The sequence below is a fragment of the Hyperolius riggenbachi genome, chromosome 3 (assembly GCF_040937935.1).
Source record: "Hyperolius riggenbachi isolate aHypRig1 chromosome 3, aHypRig1.pri, whole genome shotgun sequence".
Lineage (NCBI taxonomy): Eukaryota > Metazoa > Chordata > Amphibia > Anura > Hyperoliidae > Hyperolius > Hyperolius riggenbachi.
In genome coordinates, this window is record NC_090648.1 from 120,422,847 (window position 1) to 120,437,988 (window position 15,142).

Consider the following 15,142-nt stretch of genomic DNA (forward strand, 5'->3'; position numbering starts at 1 on the left):
GACTGTTTTAACCCCTCCATTAGCGAAGCTTGGAATTCAGCACCAAGGATAGCTCAGGTAAACTACAGCACCACCTCCACCTGCTGGCCATTTCAGGGAACTACAGATTGCCCAACAAGCTCATGGCGAACCAGAACTCCTAGGAGTGTGTAAGGGGCTGAAAGAGATCAAAAAAGCCTCCATACTAAAATGCTATGCAAAACAGAAGTTTGTTGTCTTCAGTTTTAAGAAGGCAAACTTCTATTTTTCATAGAATTTTAGGGACTACAGGTTATTTTCCTCCAAAATAAAACAAAGTACGAAAGCTTCCATAAAAATATGCTTTTATTTATGTTAGCTGCAGTTCCCAATGTATAGATTATCAATAACTATTTTACTTGCATCTCCAGGACCCACAACTCCTTCCACAATCACCTAGAAGAAAAAAACGTGAAAGTTATATTTTAAGTTAACATTTAACAAAAATAAGGATACAACAAACAAAAGTAACAATTATAAAATTCAAAAATGAATCTGGTGCAATTTAGCATGTAGCCAGTTTAAAAGGACAGGTGCGAGCAGGAAAAAAAAATAAGATCTACTTACCTGGGTCTTCCTCCAGCCCCTGGCAGCCTGTGTGTCCCTCGCTGCAGCTCTGGATTAGAGATGTGGCGAAAATCCGATTTTTGGTTCGCTAACTTCCGCGGAACGTTCGGTTCGCGGAAAAGTTCGCGAACCGCAATAGACTTCAATGAGGAGGCGAACTTTGAAAAATAGAAAAAATTATGCTGGCCACAAAAGTGATGGAAAAGATGTTTCAAGGGGTCTAACACCTGGAGGGGGGCATGGCGGAGTGGGATACATGCCAAAAGTCCCGGGGAAAAATCTGGATGTGACGCAAAGCAGCGTTTTAAGGGCAGGAATCACATTGAATGCTAAATTGCAGGCCTAACGTGCTTTAAAACATCTTGCATGTGTATACATCAATCAGGGAGTGTAATAAGAGTACTGCTTCACACTGACACACCAAACTCACTGTGTAATGCACCGCAAACAGCTCTTTGTGTAGTGACGGCCATGCTGGACTACTGCGCAACATGGCGAGATTGCTCTTCCTCACTCAGTGATGTCAGGTAATGTGTGACTTCCTTCTCAACTTTCCATGGCATTGTTAAAAAGCTTACGTTTTGTTTTTAAATTACATTTTCTACTTGCTGTGTACTTGTTCAGTACCGCTACAATGAGAATCCTGTGGAGGCGGGCAAGTCTGCCATTGTGACCCCGGGTAATGGCCGGGGAATGAGGGGTTTGAATCCGGTGTGGAGCCTGAGCAACGGCTACCACTACACATCCAAGGAGGGCAGCGGGCAGGCATGCACGCCCGCCCGCCCCGAGGTAGTGACCAAAAATAACAATACAGGAGGAGGACTTTCGAGGCCCCGCTGTGTATTTGAAATGAATGTACTTGAAATCCTTTAACGAGAACCAGTTATGGTGGGCAAAGGTGACACCACATTCCTTTCACGAGAATCATATGGAGGCGGGCAAGTCTGCCATTTGTGACCCCGGGTAATGGCCGGGGAATGAGGGATGGAATCCGGTGTGGCCCTCACAGGCCCTGCTGTGTATTTGAAATGAATTAACTTTAAATCCTTTAACGGGAATCCGTTATGGAGGGCAAGTCTGCCATTGTCACCGTGGGGAATGAAGGTTGGATTCCAGCCCGAAGTGGGAGCCTGCTGAGACCCATGCTGTAGCTGCCCTAATCGTGCTTTGCAGACCAGGCATCTGTGGTCAGATGGACCCTTGAGCCTGTGGAAGACCAACCAAGTCGAAGGCATTTGCCAAGTATGTTTTACGGAGGGCAAGTTTTTTTGCCCTTTTTTTAAAATTTTTGAAAATGATAGATGGTTGTATTTTTAAATTGTTTGAAAGTTTAGATGGTTATATTTTTAAATTGTTTGAAAGTTTAGATGGTTGTATTTTTAAATTGTTTAAAAATGTATCCATTCAAGTGCAAGTTATGCACTGACTGCCAGGTATAATGTGCAGTCACAGATGCAGTGAAAGGTATGCAGTGACTGCAAACAGCAGTTTGTGTAGTGACGGCCGTGCTGGACTGGTGCGCACCATGACGAGAGTGCAGGGGATGGTGGCTTTTCAGCCCATATGCTCGCCCGGCTGATGTAGCTGAATGACAGAACAGTGACTGTCCAGCTGATCAAATTTGGTCTGACCACAATGAAGCAACGACCTTATCTTTTGTGTGCCACCCCCACCTGAGACACTCAAATAGCCGGCGGTCATTGCTTCATTGTGATGCGCAAGCCCCTTCACCGCGGCAAGGTAATGATCACGAAGGGGGATGGGCACATGTACACGCACCAGAAAAATTAGTGTAGCGGCCGCTGCTAGCAGCGGCCTTAAAAATTCAGGAATCCGCCTAGAGTCCTGGACCCTGTTGGGTAGTGGCGGAGAAGGCAGTCAAACGGCCTGCAGGCAGAGATGCTGTGTGTGGGGACTGACTTAGTCTTCGGTTGTGCAGTAGCCCTCCGTGATCCATTCCTCATTCATTTTGATAAAGGTCAGGTACTGAACACTGTCGTGACTTACGCGACTTCTCTTCTCAGTAACTATGCCTCCAGCTGCACTGAAGGTCCTTTCTGACAGGACGCTTGCGGCAGGGCAAGAGAGAAGTTGTATGGCAAATTGGGACAGCTCTGGCCACAGGTCAAGCCTGCGCAACCAGTAGTCCAAGGGTTCATCATCGCTTTTCGCAGAGTCTACATCCACACCCAAGGCCAGGTAGTCGGCTACCTGCCGGTCCAGGCGTTGGTGGAGGGTGGATCCGGGAGGAGTTGGACTAAAGAACGTCCGCATGTCCGACATCACCCTGAGATCGCTGGAGCGTCCTGTTCTTGCCTGCGTGGACTTGGGAGGAGGAGGGTTACTGCCAGTGATACCTTGATTGCGTTGTGCAGCCACATCACCCTTAAATGCATTGTAAAGCATCATCGACAGCTTGTTCTGCAAGTGCTGCATCCTTTCCGCCTTTTGTTGAGTTGCTAAGAGGTCCTCTACTTTGTGCCTGTACCGAGGGTCTAGTAGCGTGGCCACCCAGTACAGGTCATTCATCTTGAGTTTTTTGATACGGGGGTCCCTCAACAGGCTGGACAACATGAAAGAGGACATCTGCACAAAGCTGGATGCAGATGTACTCCATCTCCTCTTGCTCTTCCTCAGTGACGGGACGCAACTCCTCTTCCTCCCCCCAGCCACGAACAATACCACGGGAACGTGGAGCAGCAGAAGCCCCCTTTGATGGCTGCCGCGGTTGTTCTCCTTCCGCCGCCTCTTCCTCCTCCACAGAAACACCTTCCTCATCATCAGAGTCTGACTCCTCTCCTTCCCCACACGACTCCTCTTCTTCCTCCTCCTCCCCCCTCTGTGCTGCCGCCGGTGTTGTGGAAACATCGGGTTCGTGTGTAAATGGCTCCCACGACTCCTGCTGCCCTAACTTCTTGTTCACGATCCTCCACAGCTGTATCCACCACTCTACGCACGGCACGCTCCAGGAAGTAGGCGTAGGGGATCAAGTCGCTGATGGTGCCCTCATCGCGACTCACCAGTTTGGTCACCTCCTCAAAGGGCTCCATGACCCTGCATGCATTTCGCATCAGTGTCCAGTTGTTGGGCCACAACATCCCCATTCTCCCAGATTGTGTCCTTGTACTGTAATGATAAAGGTACTGGGTGACTGCTTTCTCCTGGTCTAGCAGGCGAGAGAACATCAGCAGGGTGGAATTCCAGCGAGTCGGGCTATCGCAAATCAGGCGTCTCACCGGCAAGTTGTTTCTACGCTGAATGTCCGCAAAGCGTGCCATGGCCTTGTAAGAGCGCCTGAAATGCCCAAACAACTTCCTGGCCTGCTTCAGGACGTCCTCTAAGCCTGGGTACTTGGACACAAATCTTTGCACGACCAGATTAAGCACATGTGCCATGCAGGGTATGTGTGTCAGCTTTCCTAAATTCAACGCAGCAATGAGATTGCTGCCGTTGTCACACACCACGTTGCCGATCTCAAGCTTGTGCGGGGTCAGCCATTGCTTCATCTGTTTGTTAAGAGCAGCCAGGAGAGCTGCTCCAGTGTGACTCTCCGCTTTCAGGCAAGACATGTCTAACACTGCATGACACCGTCGCACCTGGCATGCAGCATAGGCCCTGGGGTGCTGGGGCTGTGTAGCTGGAGAGGAGATGGCGGCACCAGCCAAGGAGGAGGAGGATGACGACAGCGAAGCGGTGATAGCAGGTGGAGAGGAGGTGGCTGGAGGCCTGCCTGCAAGCCGAGAAGGTGTGACAAGTCGGTCCTCTGCGCAGCCACGTACTCCCTGCTTGCTGCCATCGGTCACCAGGTTGACCCAATGGGCTGTGTATGTAATGTAGTGGCCCTGCCCGTGCTTGGCAGACCAGGCATCCGTGGTCAGGTGGACCCTTGACCCAGAGCCGTGTGCCAGAGATGACACCACTTGCCTCTCAACTGCACGGTACAGTTTGGGTATGGCCTTTTGTGAAAAATAATTGCGGCCTGGTATCTTCCACTGCGGTGTACCAATGGCCACAAACTTACGGAAAGCCTCCGACTCCACCAGCTTGTATGGTAATAGCTGGCGAGCTAATAGTTCCGACACACCAGCTGTCAGACGCCGGGCAAGAGGGTGACTGGCAGACATTTGCTTCTTACGCTCAAAATACTTCCTTCACGGACAGCTGGGTACTGCTGTGGGCAGAGGAGAAGGAACCGCTCAAGTGAAGAGGCAGTGTGGAGGAGGGTGGCTGTGAAGGTGCAAGGGAGAAAGTGGATGAAGACGATGCACCTGAAGGAGGAAGAGGAGAAGGAGGGTGGCTTGTCTTTTGAGGGGTGCTGCTTTTCCTCAGGTGTTCTTGCCATAGCTGTTTGTGCCTTCTCTCCAGGTGCCTTCGTAAGGCACTTGTCCCTACGTGAGAATTGGCCTTTCCACGGCTCAATTTTTGCTAGCAGAGACAACAGATGGCTTTGCTCCGATCTGAGACACACACGTGAAAAAATTTCCAAACCGCTGAACCCCCCTGGGGTGTGTTATAATTTAAGTAGGCCTCAGTTATTTGGACTGAGTTAGTCAAAAAGGCTTGAGGAGCAGACCTGCCCTTTAAGGGATTTTCTCTTAGAGAGAAAATCTGCAGTTCTGTCAGCAGAACTAGAACATACCAAGAAGCTGTTCTATGGACAAGGCCGCAGGTCTCACTGATATCAGCTTGTACGCCACTAGAACAATAAACATCAGCCATGTTTTATAAACATCCACATTCCAGTAAGTAAAGGAAAGGTGACATTAAATATTAATCGAGTGGGTGGGTATTATGGCACCACGAGGTGGCCCAACCAATAGTCTGGTCTAGGGGAGGGCGAATATGATGTCACATTTAACTCTTTCCTAGTCGGTATTAAAACCGAGGTGGGCGATCAGAGCTCACTCTGCTTCGGACTTTCCCACTAGATCTAAAGGCTGACTGGAACCTCTAAGTATCTCCATTCTAGATGTAATCTGATATAATGTATGCTGTACATAGGTAGTCTAGTGTAACTTAGGTTAGAAAGAAGGTACCGGATTGACTTCAGCAGGAAGTCTAATCAAGAAGCTTGTAACGCAACATGAAGATTGGCGTGGCTAGGATATGATGAACTGTGTCTTATCTGTATTTCTGTTTCTTGAATAAATAACGTAAACCTTGAAGAAGCCTGAGAAAGTCTATCTCCTGCTTGCTGTGTTGAGAGTCAAGTTATCTCACAGTCTGTGAGACGCAACTATAAGAAGTTGATGGTATCGAAGCAAGGTGATTTAGAACAGTTTATAACGGTGATGGCGCTAGGGTGGCATCAGCAGCTGACGTTGAAGGGCATGTTGGCTGGCTGGCCATAGCTGGTGATACATGGCGCCGGACACTGCCCCCCAGCTGTTTCTGAGGACGAGCTCCCTCTGCTTCTATCATGGAGTCGTCTCCTCCTACTCCTCCTCTCTGACTCCTCCTCTGAACTGTCCCCCTGGTCATCTCCTCTACCGGGAACATATGTGGTATCCGTATAATCGTCATCATAATCCTCCTGGCCAGCTGCGCTTTCCTCAGACACCTCCTCAAGTGCACCAACTTCAGGTGGTCCACCATCATCCCCATCCACACACGTTACGCCCATACTATCGCCACCTAACTCAGACGTATGCGGTGATGTACCTGCGCCTTCTTGTTGTTGTTGCAGTAGTGGCTGGGAATCAGTGATTTCACCACCACCACCAAATAACTCCTGCGAAGTGTCAAATGCAGCGGATGTGGTGCTTGTTGTAGCGCTGGTGGCTGCGGGAGATTAGGTGTTCTGTGTTAAATAATCACCTCCTCACGATTTTGGGAAGTGATGGCAAGTGCCTTCTTCTGAGCACTGTATTTTGGGGCAGGTTCGCACGAAATCACAGCAACACCACCTCGCACAGCCACAGACCTGCCGGTGCCTGGTGGCCTTCCTCTGGGTCTGCCTCTACCTCTTCCTCTACCTGGTTTGTCCATTTTGTCCATCTCGGGGGTATGCTAGCTATATGCAGTGAGGTGGGTTCTCACTCAACACAACAGGTAGTTAGATGCAGTGAGCTGGGTTCACTCAACACAACGCTAGGTATATGCAGTGATGAGGTGGGTTATGTAAACACAACAGGTACTGGGTAGTTAGATGCAGTGAGCTGGGTTCACTGAACAGTAAAGGTACTTAAGATGCAGTGAGGTGGGTTCTCACTCAACACAGCAGGTAGTTAGATGCAGTGAGCTGGGTTCACTCAACACAAAGCTAGGTATATGCAGTGATGAGGTGGGTTAAGTAAACACAACAGGTACTGGGGTATATGCAGTACTGGGTAGTACAATGTGCAGCTCCCTGTCACACACACATGTAGTCACTGAATGTGCTGGGCTGCTGGCAGTGGCACACACAATATCAATTAGCAAGGCTGTGCATGCAACAAAAGTGTCAGTTTGACACACAGAAAAGAAAAAAAAAATGTACAGGTTGAGCTCTGAAAAGAGCTGTTGCTGGGTGCTTTAAAAGCAATAATAATCAGTCAGGAGCAAGCAAAGCAGCCTAGAACCTAACTAACCTGTCCCTAGGAGAAAAAGTCTGCAGCAGCTGTCCCTTTCCTCTCTCTAGCAGGCACACGAGTGAGGCTAATGGCCGCCAGACCTTGCCTTATAAAAGGGGGGGGGGGGGGCTCCAGGGCTTAGTGTAGCCTGAATGGCTACAATGTGCCTGCTGACTGTGATGCAGAGGGTCAAAGTTGACCCTCATAGTGCATTATGGGGCGAATCGAACTTCCGCAAAAATTCGCCTGATGCAGGCGAACGCGAATCCCCTAAGTTCGCCTGGAACCGTTCGCTACATCTCTACTCTGGATCCCCTTCGTTGCAGATGCCGACCTCGTCAGGAGGGGATCCCGGGACACCAAAGCTTTTTTTCCTGCTCGCATCGGTCCTTTAAGACATGACCAGAATTAAAGAGACACTGAAGCAAAAAAATAAAAATAAAAATTGATATAATGATTTGTATGTGTAGTACAGCTAAGAAATAGAACATTAGGAGCAGATACATAAGTCTAATACTGTCTCCAGTACAGGAAGAGTTAAGAAACTCCAGTTATCTATGCAAAAAAGCCATTGAGCTCCACAACTTTCAAAGTTGCAGAGAGCTCTGTCTTCTGAAGCTTATTATCTCAACTGTCTGGAACTGTATGGTTTTTCTTCTGCAAAGAACAGTTCAAAAGTTCACTAGCCTGCTCTGTAAAATCATTTAGCATGCTGAGTAGTGTGTACACTACAAATGTTAGCGAATGATGCAATGTTATAAAAAAACAAGTATAACAAAATAAGTATGAGAATATTTTCTTTGCTACTAATGTTCTAGCAATGATTCGCACTACACAACCAATTCATTATATCAATTTTTTTTTCACTTCAGTGTCTCTTTAAAGAGGAACTGTAGTGAAAAAACAATGAATAAAATTGCTTATTTTTTACAATATTCATTTATAGTTTATTTAGTGTTTGCCCAATGTAAAATCTTCCCTCTCTCTGATTTACATTCTGTAATTTATCAGTGGTGGTGACATCATTAGTCCTGCCAGGTGATCTGTATGGAATGTTCGTTCCTGAGAATTCTATGCACAGAGGGAGATGTTGCTTCCTTGGTAGTTGGAAATAGCTGTTATTTCCCACAATGCAACGAGGTTCGCAGACAGCAAACTCATGACATCACACTGTGGGAAGAGTTTCACCACATAGCCACACAGACCCCCTGATGCACTATTCAGGGGGAAAAAAAGGAAAGATTTCTCCTGGGAAAGGAGGGGGGGGGGGGTGGAATTATCAGCTACTGATTGGGATGCAGTTCAGTCCTGGGTTAAAGTTCCTCTTTAAGTTATGTTTATTTAACAACCACGGGTCACAGGCATTAAACGCAGTTCCAGTTTAAAGAGAAGCCATGACCAAGAATTGAATTTCATCCCAATCAGTAGCTGATACCCAGGGCCGGTCCGCCTATGAGGCGGGGTGAAACAAATGCCTCAGGCGGCACTTCTGGGGGTTGGCACCCGCCTGTCCGTGGGGGGCCGCCGAGCTGGAGGGGGTAGCGGGCAGGAAGGGGGTATTGGGCAAAGCGGTGGGGAGGGGGTCGGAACCCTCCCTCCCTCGCCTGGGTCCCCCGGTTTGCGCTCCCCCTCCAGCTTTAAAAAGTTAAGTAGCACTTACAATACAGTGGGCGGCATTGCAGGAAGTGACGACAGTGGAACGCACACTGGAACGTGGAAGAGGTGAGTCATCCCCGCCCATTGCCTCTTACTAGTAGCGGCTGCTACTTAACTTTTTAAAGCTGGAGGGGGAGCGCAGATCAGGGGACCTAGGCGAGGGAGGGGGGGTCTGACCCCCTTCCCCACCACTTTGCCCAATACCACCTTCCTGCCCGCTACCCCCTCCAGCTTGGCAGCCCCCCACTCACGGCTTGAGGAGGGGGGGGGGCGGCGATTTTTCCAAGTTTGCCTCAGGCGGCAAAAAGTCTAGGGCCGGCCCTGCTGATGCCCCCTTTTACATGAGAAATCTATTCCTTTTCACAAACGGATCATCAGGGCACTCTGTATGGCTGATATTGTGGTGAAACCCCTCCCACAAGAAACTCTGAGGACCATGGTGCTCCTGGCAGTCTCCTGTCTGTGAACCTTGTTGCATTGTGGGAATTAGCCGTTTACAGCTGTTTCAAACTAGCAAAAAAAGCAAAAAAAAAAAGCAAAAAAAACAAAAACAGGAAGTTCTCACTTAAATAGCAAAAAAGTTCTAGTTTTCTGTACAACCGATCGTTTTTATTGAATTGGTGTAAAGTTGGATCTTTTTGTTATATGGTATGTGAGGCCACCATAAGTCTTTTCACTGCCTGATACCCACTGACTTTTAGAATATAGAGGCAAATACAGTGGTTTGCTAAAGTATTTGGGCCCCTTAAAGTTTTCCACATTTTGTCATATTACTGCCACAAACATGAATCAATTTTATTGGAATTCCACGTGAAAGACCAATACAAAGTGGTGTACACGTGAGAAGTGAAAATCATACATAATTCCAAAGTGGGTTGTGCGTAATTATTCAGCCCCCTTTGGTCTGAGTGCAGTCAGTTGCCCATAGACATTGCCTGATGAGTGCTAATGACTAAATAGAGTGCACCTTTTTGTAATCTAATGTCAGTACAAATACAGCTGCTCTGTGACGGGCTCAGAAGTTGTTTACGAGAATATTGGGAGCAACAACACCATGAATTCCAAAGAACACACAACACAGGTCAGGGATGAAGTTATTGAGAAATTTAAAGCAGGCTAAGGCTACAAAAAGATTTCCAAAGCCTTGAACATCCCACGGAACACTGTTACCGATATTGTGCTATAGCTAAACCTAACCCTACTCTCACACAGAACCTTCCACTACTGATGCCAAACCCTAACCCCCCCTGGTGGTGCCTAACCCTAAGACCCCCCCCCCCCCCTCCCCTTGGTTGGGCCTAACCCTAAGACCCTCCCTGGTGGTGCCTAACCCAAACCGCTCCCCCTGAACAAACCCCCTTCCTAACACCTAACCCTAACCATCCACCCAGGGCAGTTTCTATGCTAAATTGCACCCAGGGCGAGTGTGTAATAATTGCGGTATAGGTTAGATAGGTAGGAGCCCCCTGTATAGGTTATATATGTAGGTGCCCCAGTATAGGTTAGATAGGTTGGTGCCCGCATTATATGTTACATATGTCGGTGCCCCATAATAGAGAGGGCACTCAGCCGTGGGGAGGGCGGCCCAACTTCTCCTTCCCTTCCTCTCGTCCTCCGTGCTGCCTGCCTAGAAACGAGGCTGTGTCCACCATGCACAAAAAAACCCCAAAAAACTATAGTTACTTGGTGCCGCTTGGTGCCTGAATTTCCATTTTGTTACCAGCTTAGAAACAGAGAAAGAACTCTGCAAAACAATTATAATTTTGGGGCGTCACTTGGCACCCAAATTTCCCTTTTGGTGCTGGCTAGTCGATATTTCCAATTAAAGTCTATGCGCCCGATTTGCCTGATACCGTATTAAAATGGGAGAAAAAGTGTGTCTTATGCAGTGGCAACTATGGTAAATACTCCAAACAACCAATCAGGAGACTTTTCCACAGCAGCCAACCATTGGGATGCATAGCCTGTCTCTAGTGATTGACACAGAACGTCAATCACTTCCTGGTTCAGAGAGCACCGGAGAGCGGACGCTGAGCATCCATGTCGCCCTACAATGCCAGAGGGAGTCCATCCACGCAATCCCATGGGTCCTGCAGAGATGCTCAATACACGTGGAGACCCGTGCACCCGTCTGCGCCGAGCCCCCAGAGGCCACTGATCTAATGCTGGAGCTGTGTTGAGGTTGAGCTAGATATCACTAAGCTTGTCTAGTAAAAATAGCAGATGTGGCCCTTACCTGCACATTATGATGCCAGGAAACCAGTTTTAAGCCCATTTGTACTTTAGTCCAGCTGACATGTCTTTTCCTTTCAGATGACCACAACAGAGTTGTTTCTCCAATATCAGACACGGTATATACATTTAGATGGTCTACAAAATAAAAGCATTGTTCCATTCTCAAAGCAGTTCTACTGAGAGCCAAGGTTACCAAACACTTTAATTGAGCTCCAAGTGCAAATATTTCACCAATATGAGATGCCTGTGATCTGTACTACAGAATGGATCTTCCTCTTAGGATCACCGTGGTTTGCACGACTGTCTGCTTTTTTCCTTATATTAGGTGCCATTAGCTTGCACCCATCACCTGTGCCATATCAGATCATAGGTGAGATTGTTGAAAGTCAAGTGGAATAGTAGTCTTACGCAACTTGTACTCAGGGCTCGAATTCTGGAAAAGCCACAGAGGCCCGGGCCTTGGGCAGTTGCAGCCCAAGGGGGCACCTGGACATGAAATAGGGGCTGCTACAAATGAAAGAGAAGGTTAAATATGTGGAGCAACACATAAAAACAAAAGCTAATATCCAAGGGAGCTGTACATGTGAGAGAGGAGCTACAGTACATGTTACACATGGAATGGGAGGGGCACTGCAGCACATGGAAGGGGAGCTGAAAAACAGTATAAGGGGTTTGCAGCTTTTTAGATCAGTTCTGGTTTGCTTTGAAAATAAAAGATAGAGAAACTACAGATCAAGCATAACTTTCTTGAAGGTTCCTTAAAAACCTGAACGGTTTACAAAAACTATCCTTTAAAAAAAAAAAAATCACTGTAATCACTGTAATCACTGTAACTGCAAATTTGCCTTCCCATTTAATGCATTTTGGGGAAATATGTAAAAACAAATTTACTCAACTGTAATTCTAGGAGTATGATCACAGATATCACACATCAATCACCACCTCATTGTAAATGAATACAAAAGAGAAAAAAACTCACATCTAAAAAATAAAAAATAAGATGCGATTTAAGCATCTTAATGCGACTTACTCATAATGCTGTTGTCAGAGCCATACCAGAAAGAGATGCAATGAGTTGGCTGTGTGATGGCTTTCACTAGTATTGCTCGCCGTGAGGTCACTGGTCCTCCTTTTACCTTTAGTATTAAATGGAATCCTATAAAGGAATAAGGAAGAAGAGCTCTGATAAGAGACAGAAATGTCCTCCACATTCACTGCAGTGACACAGCAACAGTTCACATAGTTACCAATATGGCATTTATCGGGTATTAAGACACAGAACATTTATATCATGCTTTTTCTCCTGGTGGACTCAAAGCGCCAGAGCTGCAGCCACTAGGACACGCTCTATAGGCAGTAGCAGTGTTAGGGAGACTTGCCCAAGGTCTCCTACTGAATAGGCGCTGGCTTACTGAACAGGCAGAGCCAAGATTCGAAACCCAGGTCCCCTGTGTCAGAGGCGGAGCCCTTAACCATTACACTATCCAGCCAATTAAGGGGAACTCTAGTTGGCTAAGGCAGGGAGCACACTTGTCCCTTTATTTTTCCAGATTTTTGTTGAGTTATAGCACTCTGCAATTGCAATCAGGTTTTCCACATTACGTTACGATTTTCTGGAGCTAAATAGATTGTAATTTCAAATGCACGTTGTGCAGGAAAAAAGCAAAAGGCTGTCTAACTTTAATAATAGGGAAAAATGAGAGAACAAAGCTCAGACAAATCCCCCCAAAAAAACCTTGAACAGACCATTGACTTTAATGGCCAATGCAGCAGTGCTCATTTTGCTACGTGCATCTAAATGTGCACGATTCAAACAAGCGTGATCCCTGCTTAAGAAAACTAACAGATTTACAATAAAATAAAGCATAGGACTCATTCTATGTATTTTCCAGATTTGCTTCACTGTTCAAAGCATGGTCATAGACCGGTGTCTATTCTACAGCAAGAAGCATCGGTCCATTCTCCACCTACTGAGTTAGGCAGGATTTTGGCTGGCGAGAATTAAGTGGCACACTGGCAGCCTGTTATGGTCTTCCATATGATCAAACACAATAAAAAGAGTTTGAAAATTAAAAAGAAAAACTCTGGATATTCGTTACTTGTCCACCTGATGAAATTGGACACGAGATCAATAAATGTGTGGTCGCCCACAGAGCACAGTGCTAAACGTATAAAGATGCCAAATCCTAATCCATTTTTCCAGCTAAGAATTGCTTAGTAAACACATATCCTGTACCTATAGCCATTGGTCAGAGCTCTGTCTTGGGCTGCATTGCTGGGGGATGTTATGTTGGTGGTGGGATGCTCTGCTATTTATTTTTTTTTTTTTTGTACACTTAATTTGTCCTGATGACGTCCGTGTAGCGTGAAACTAGCACTAGTTGACACTAACACTGTATATATGTATAGGCACAGCCTTTATGATCACCCTTAATACCGGTTAAGGTTATGTTATTGGTCCAGCTACAATGAGATGCATAGCAGTAGGCAAACTATTATGACCTATGCTTTATTGAAATTTAGTGCACCAATTTGTACTTGCTGGTTTGTGTTTTAGTTGTGGTTGAGTGGAACCATCCCTCAACACACAACTGACCTCTCCTCTGCAATGGGGATAGCTACACCCCACATAGTTTGTATTTTTTATAAAATGTGTTACTGCTGTGTGTGTGGAGGGATAAGCAAGGACCTCCCACTTGCACTGAGGTTTTTTTTGCCTTTGTGGTAACCCATAAGTCACTAAACACTGCTGACTTGGGCAACCCAATGAGCAATACATTGCTTCATTTTCAGTACACTAGGTCAGGTCCTGACAGACAAAATCGATGAGTACTCCTAAGTCCTTCTCCACTTTGATGTCCCCATCTGTATCCTGTTTATTTTGTATGGTGCGAGACCATTGGTAGGGTCACGTAAGATTGTAACCCGTGGCTGGGTCGTGGTTTTCCCCGAAAACACTGATGCGCCATGTGCCTCTCATTATCTCTGAACTGGCCAAGCGTAGATGGCTCCCAGCAATGGGAGCACAGTCACAAGAGGGCTGTGCATGTGCAGAAGACAACAACCCAGCTGCAGGTGGTGATCTTAAACAATTCCAATATTTGTATAGCGCTTTTCTCCTGTCACACTCAAAGCGCTTGCAAGGCAGCCACTAAGGGCGCACTCAGTAGCCAGTAGCAGTGTTAGGGAGTCTTCCCAATAACTCCTTACTGAATAGGTGCTGGCTTACTGAAATAAGAAGAGCCAAAATTCAAACCCTGGTCTCCTGTGTCAAAGGCAAAGCCTTTAACCAGTACACTATCCAGCCACTGGGGACTTCTAGGGGCTGGAAGAAAACTTGTTTTCTTGGGTCACCTCATGTATCCTTTAACAGCTCTGTCTAGTTGTCAGCAGTGTTTCTTCAGCCACCAGAACGGCTTTGCCTTTACTGTACTTCTCAGTAGAACTGGAGCTGAATTCAACTGCTGCTCATCTGTTCTATTTGCACAGATATATATAAAAAAAAAGTTTTTGCTTTTTTAACCCTTGTATTGCCAAAAAAGGAGGGCTCCTCATAGGATTAGTACATTATGTACACCTGTTTACCCATCATGTCACATGTCCATTTAGGCGCAATTTAAGGAGATGGACTGCATCGGACTATGTGATTACTCACTGTGAGGAAACGCGTAAAAGCCGCCGCTAGGACTCAGAGTGAGGCGGCTGTTTCCGCGTCTAACATGGCGGCACAACGCGGAGAAACTGCTGCATGCCGCATGGGCAGAGCGGTGGATTCCGCATTGGAGGCGGCGGATTGCACGCAGGGCAAAGCAGCTGACATTGCGGCCGGACGCAGGGAAACCGCCGCTCGCTTAGAGAGCGGGGCGGCGGTCACCGCGCCTGAGTCAAGGGTTACATTGTAAGACATGTCTGGTGTGGCTAGGACTGCTAGTCCACATAGGTTCAGAAGGACGCGCGCGCGCTGAGAGGCAGAGCTTATATGACAGCCAGAAAATGGTAAGCTGACCAGGCGGGTCAGCTGACAATTTCACCACCTGCCATAGGTCCAGCACTTAGGGGAGGCGCTGGAGAGCGCTTTACTATATATACTGGGTGCTGGTCATTCTCTGGTTGTC

At 47.1% G+C, this 15,142-nt stretch overlaps 1 protein-coding gene across 1 annotated transcript in view; it reads right to left on the reverse strand.

The window, feature by feature from the left end:
* Positions 1-306: 306 nt before the first annotated feature.
* Positions 307-15,142, reverse strand: part of ASTL (astacin like metalloendopeptidase) — a 106,264-nt gene continuing 91,428 nt past the window's right edge. The window contains exons 9-11 of the mRNA XM_068274840.1: positions 12,058-12,183; positions 11,029-11,162; positions 307-414 (exon numbers count right to left, since the gene is read on the reverse strand). Of these exons, the coding sequence (XP_068130941.1) occupies positions 334-414; positions 11,029-11,162; positions 12,058-12,183 (341 nt within the window). The 3' untranslated portion in view covers positions 307-333. The remainder of the gene's footprint in view (positions 415-11,028; positions 11,163-12,057; positions 12,184-15,142) is intronic.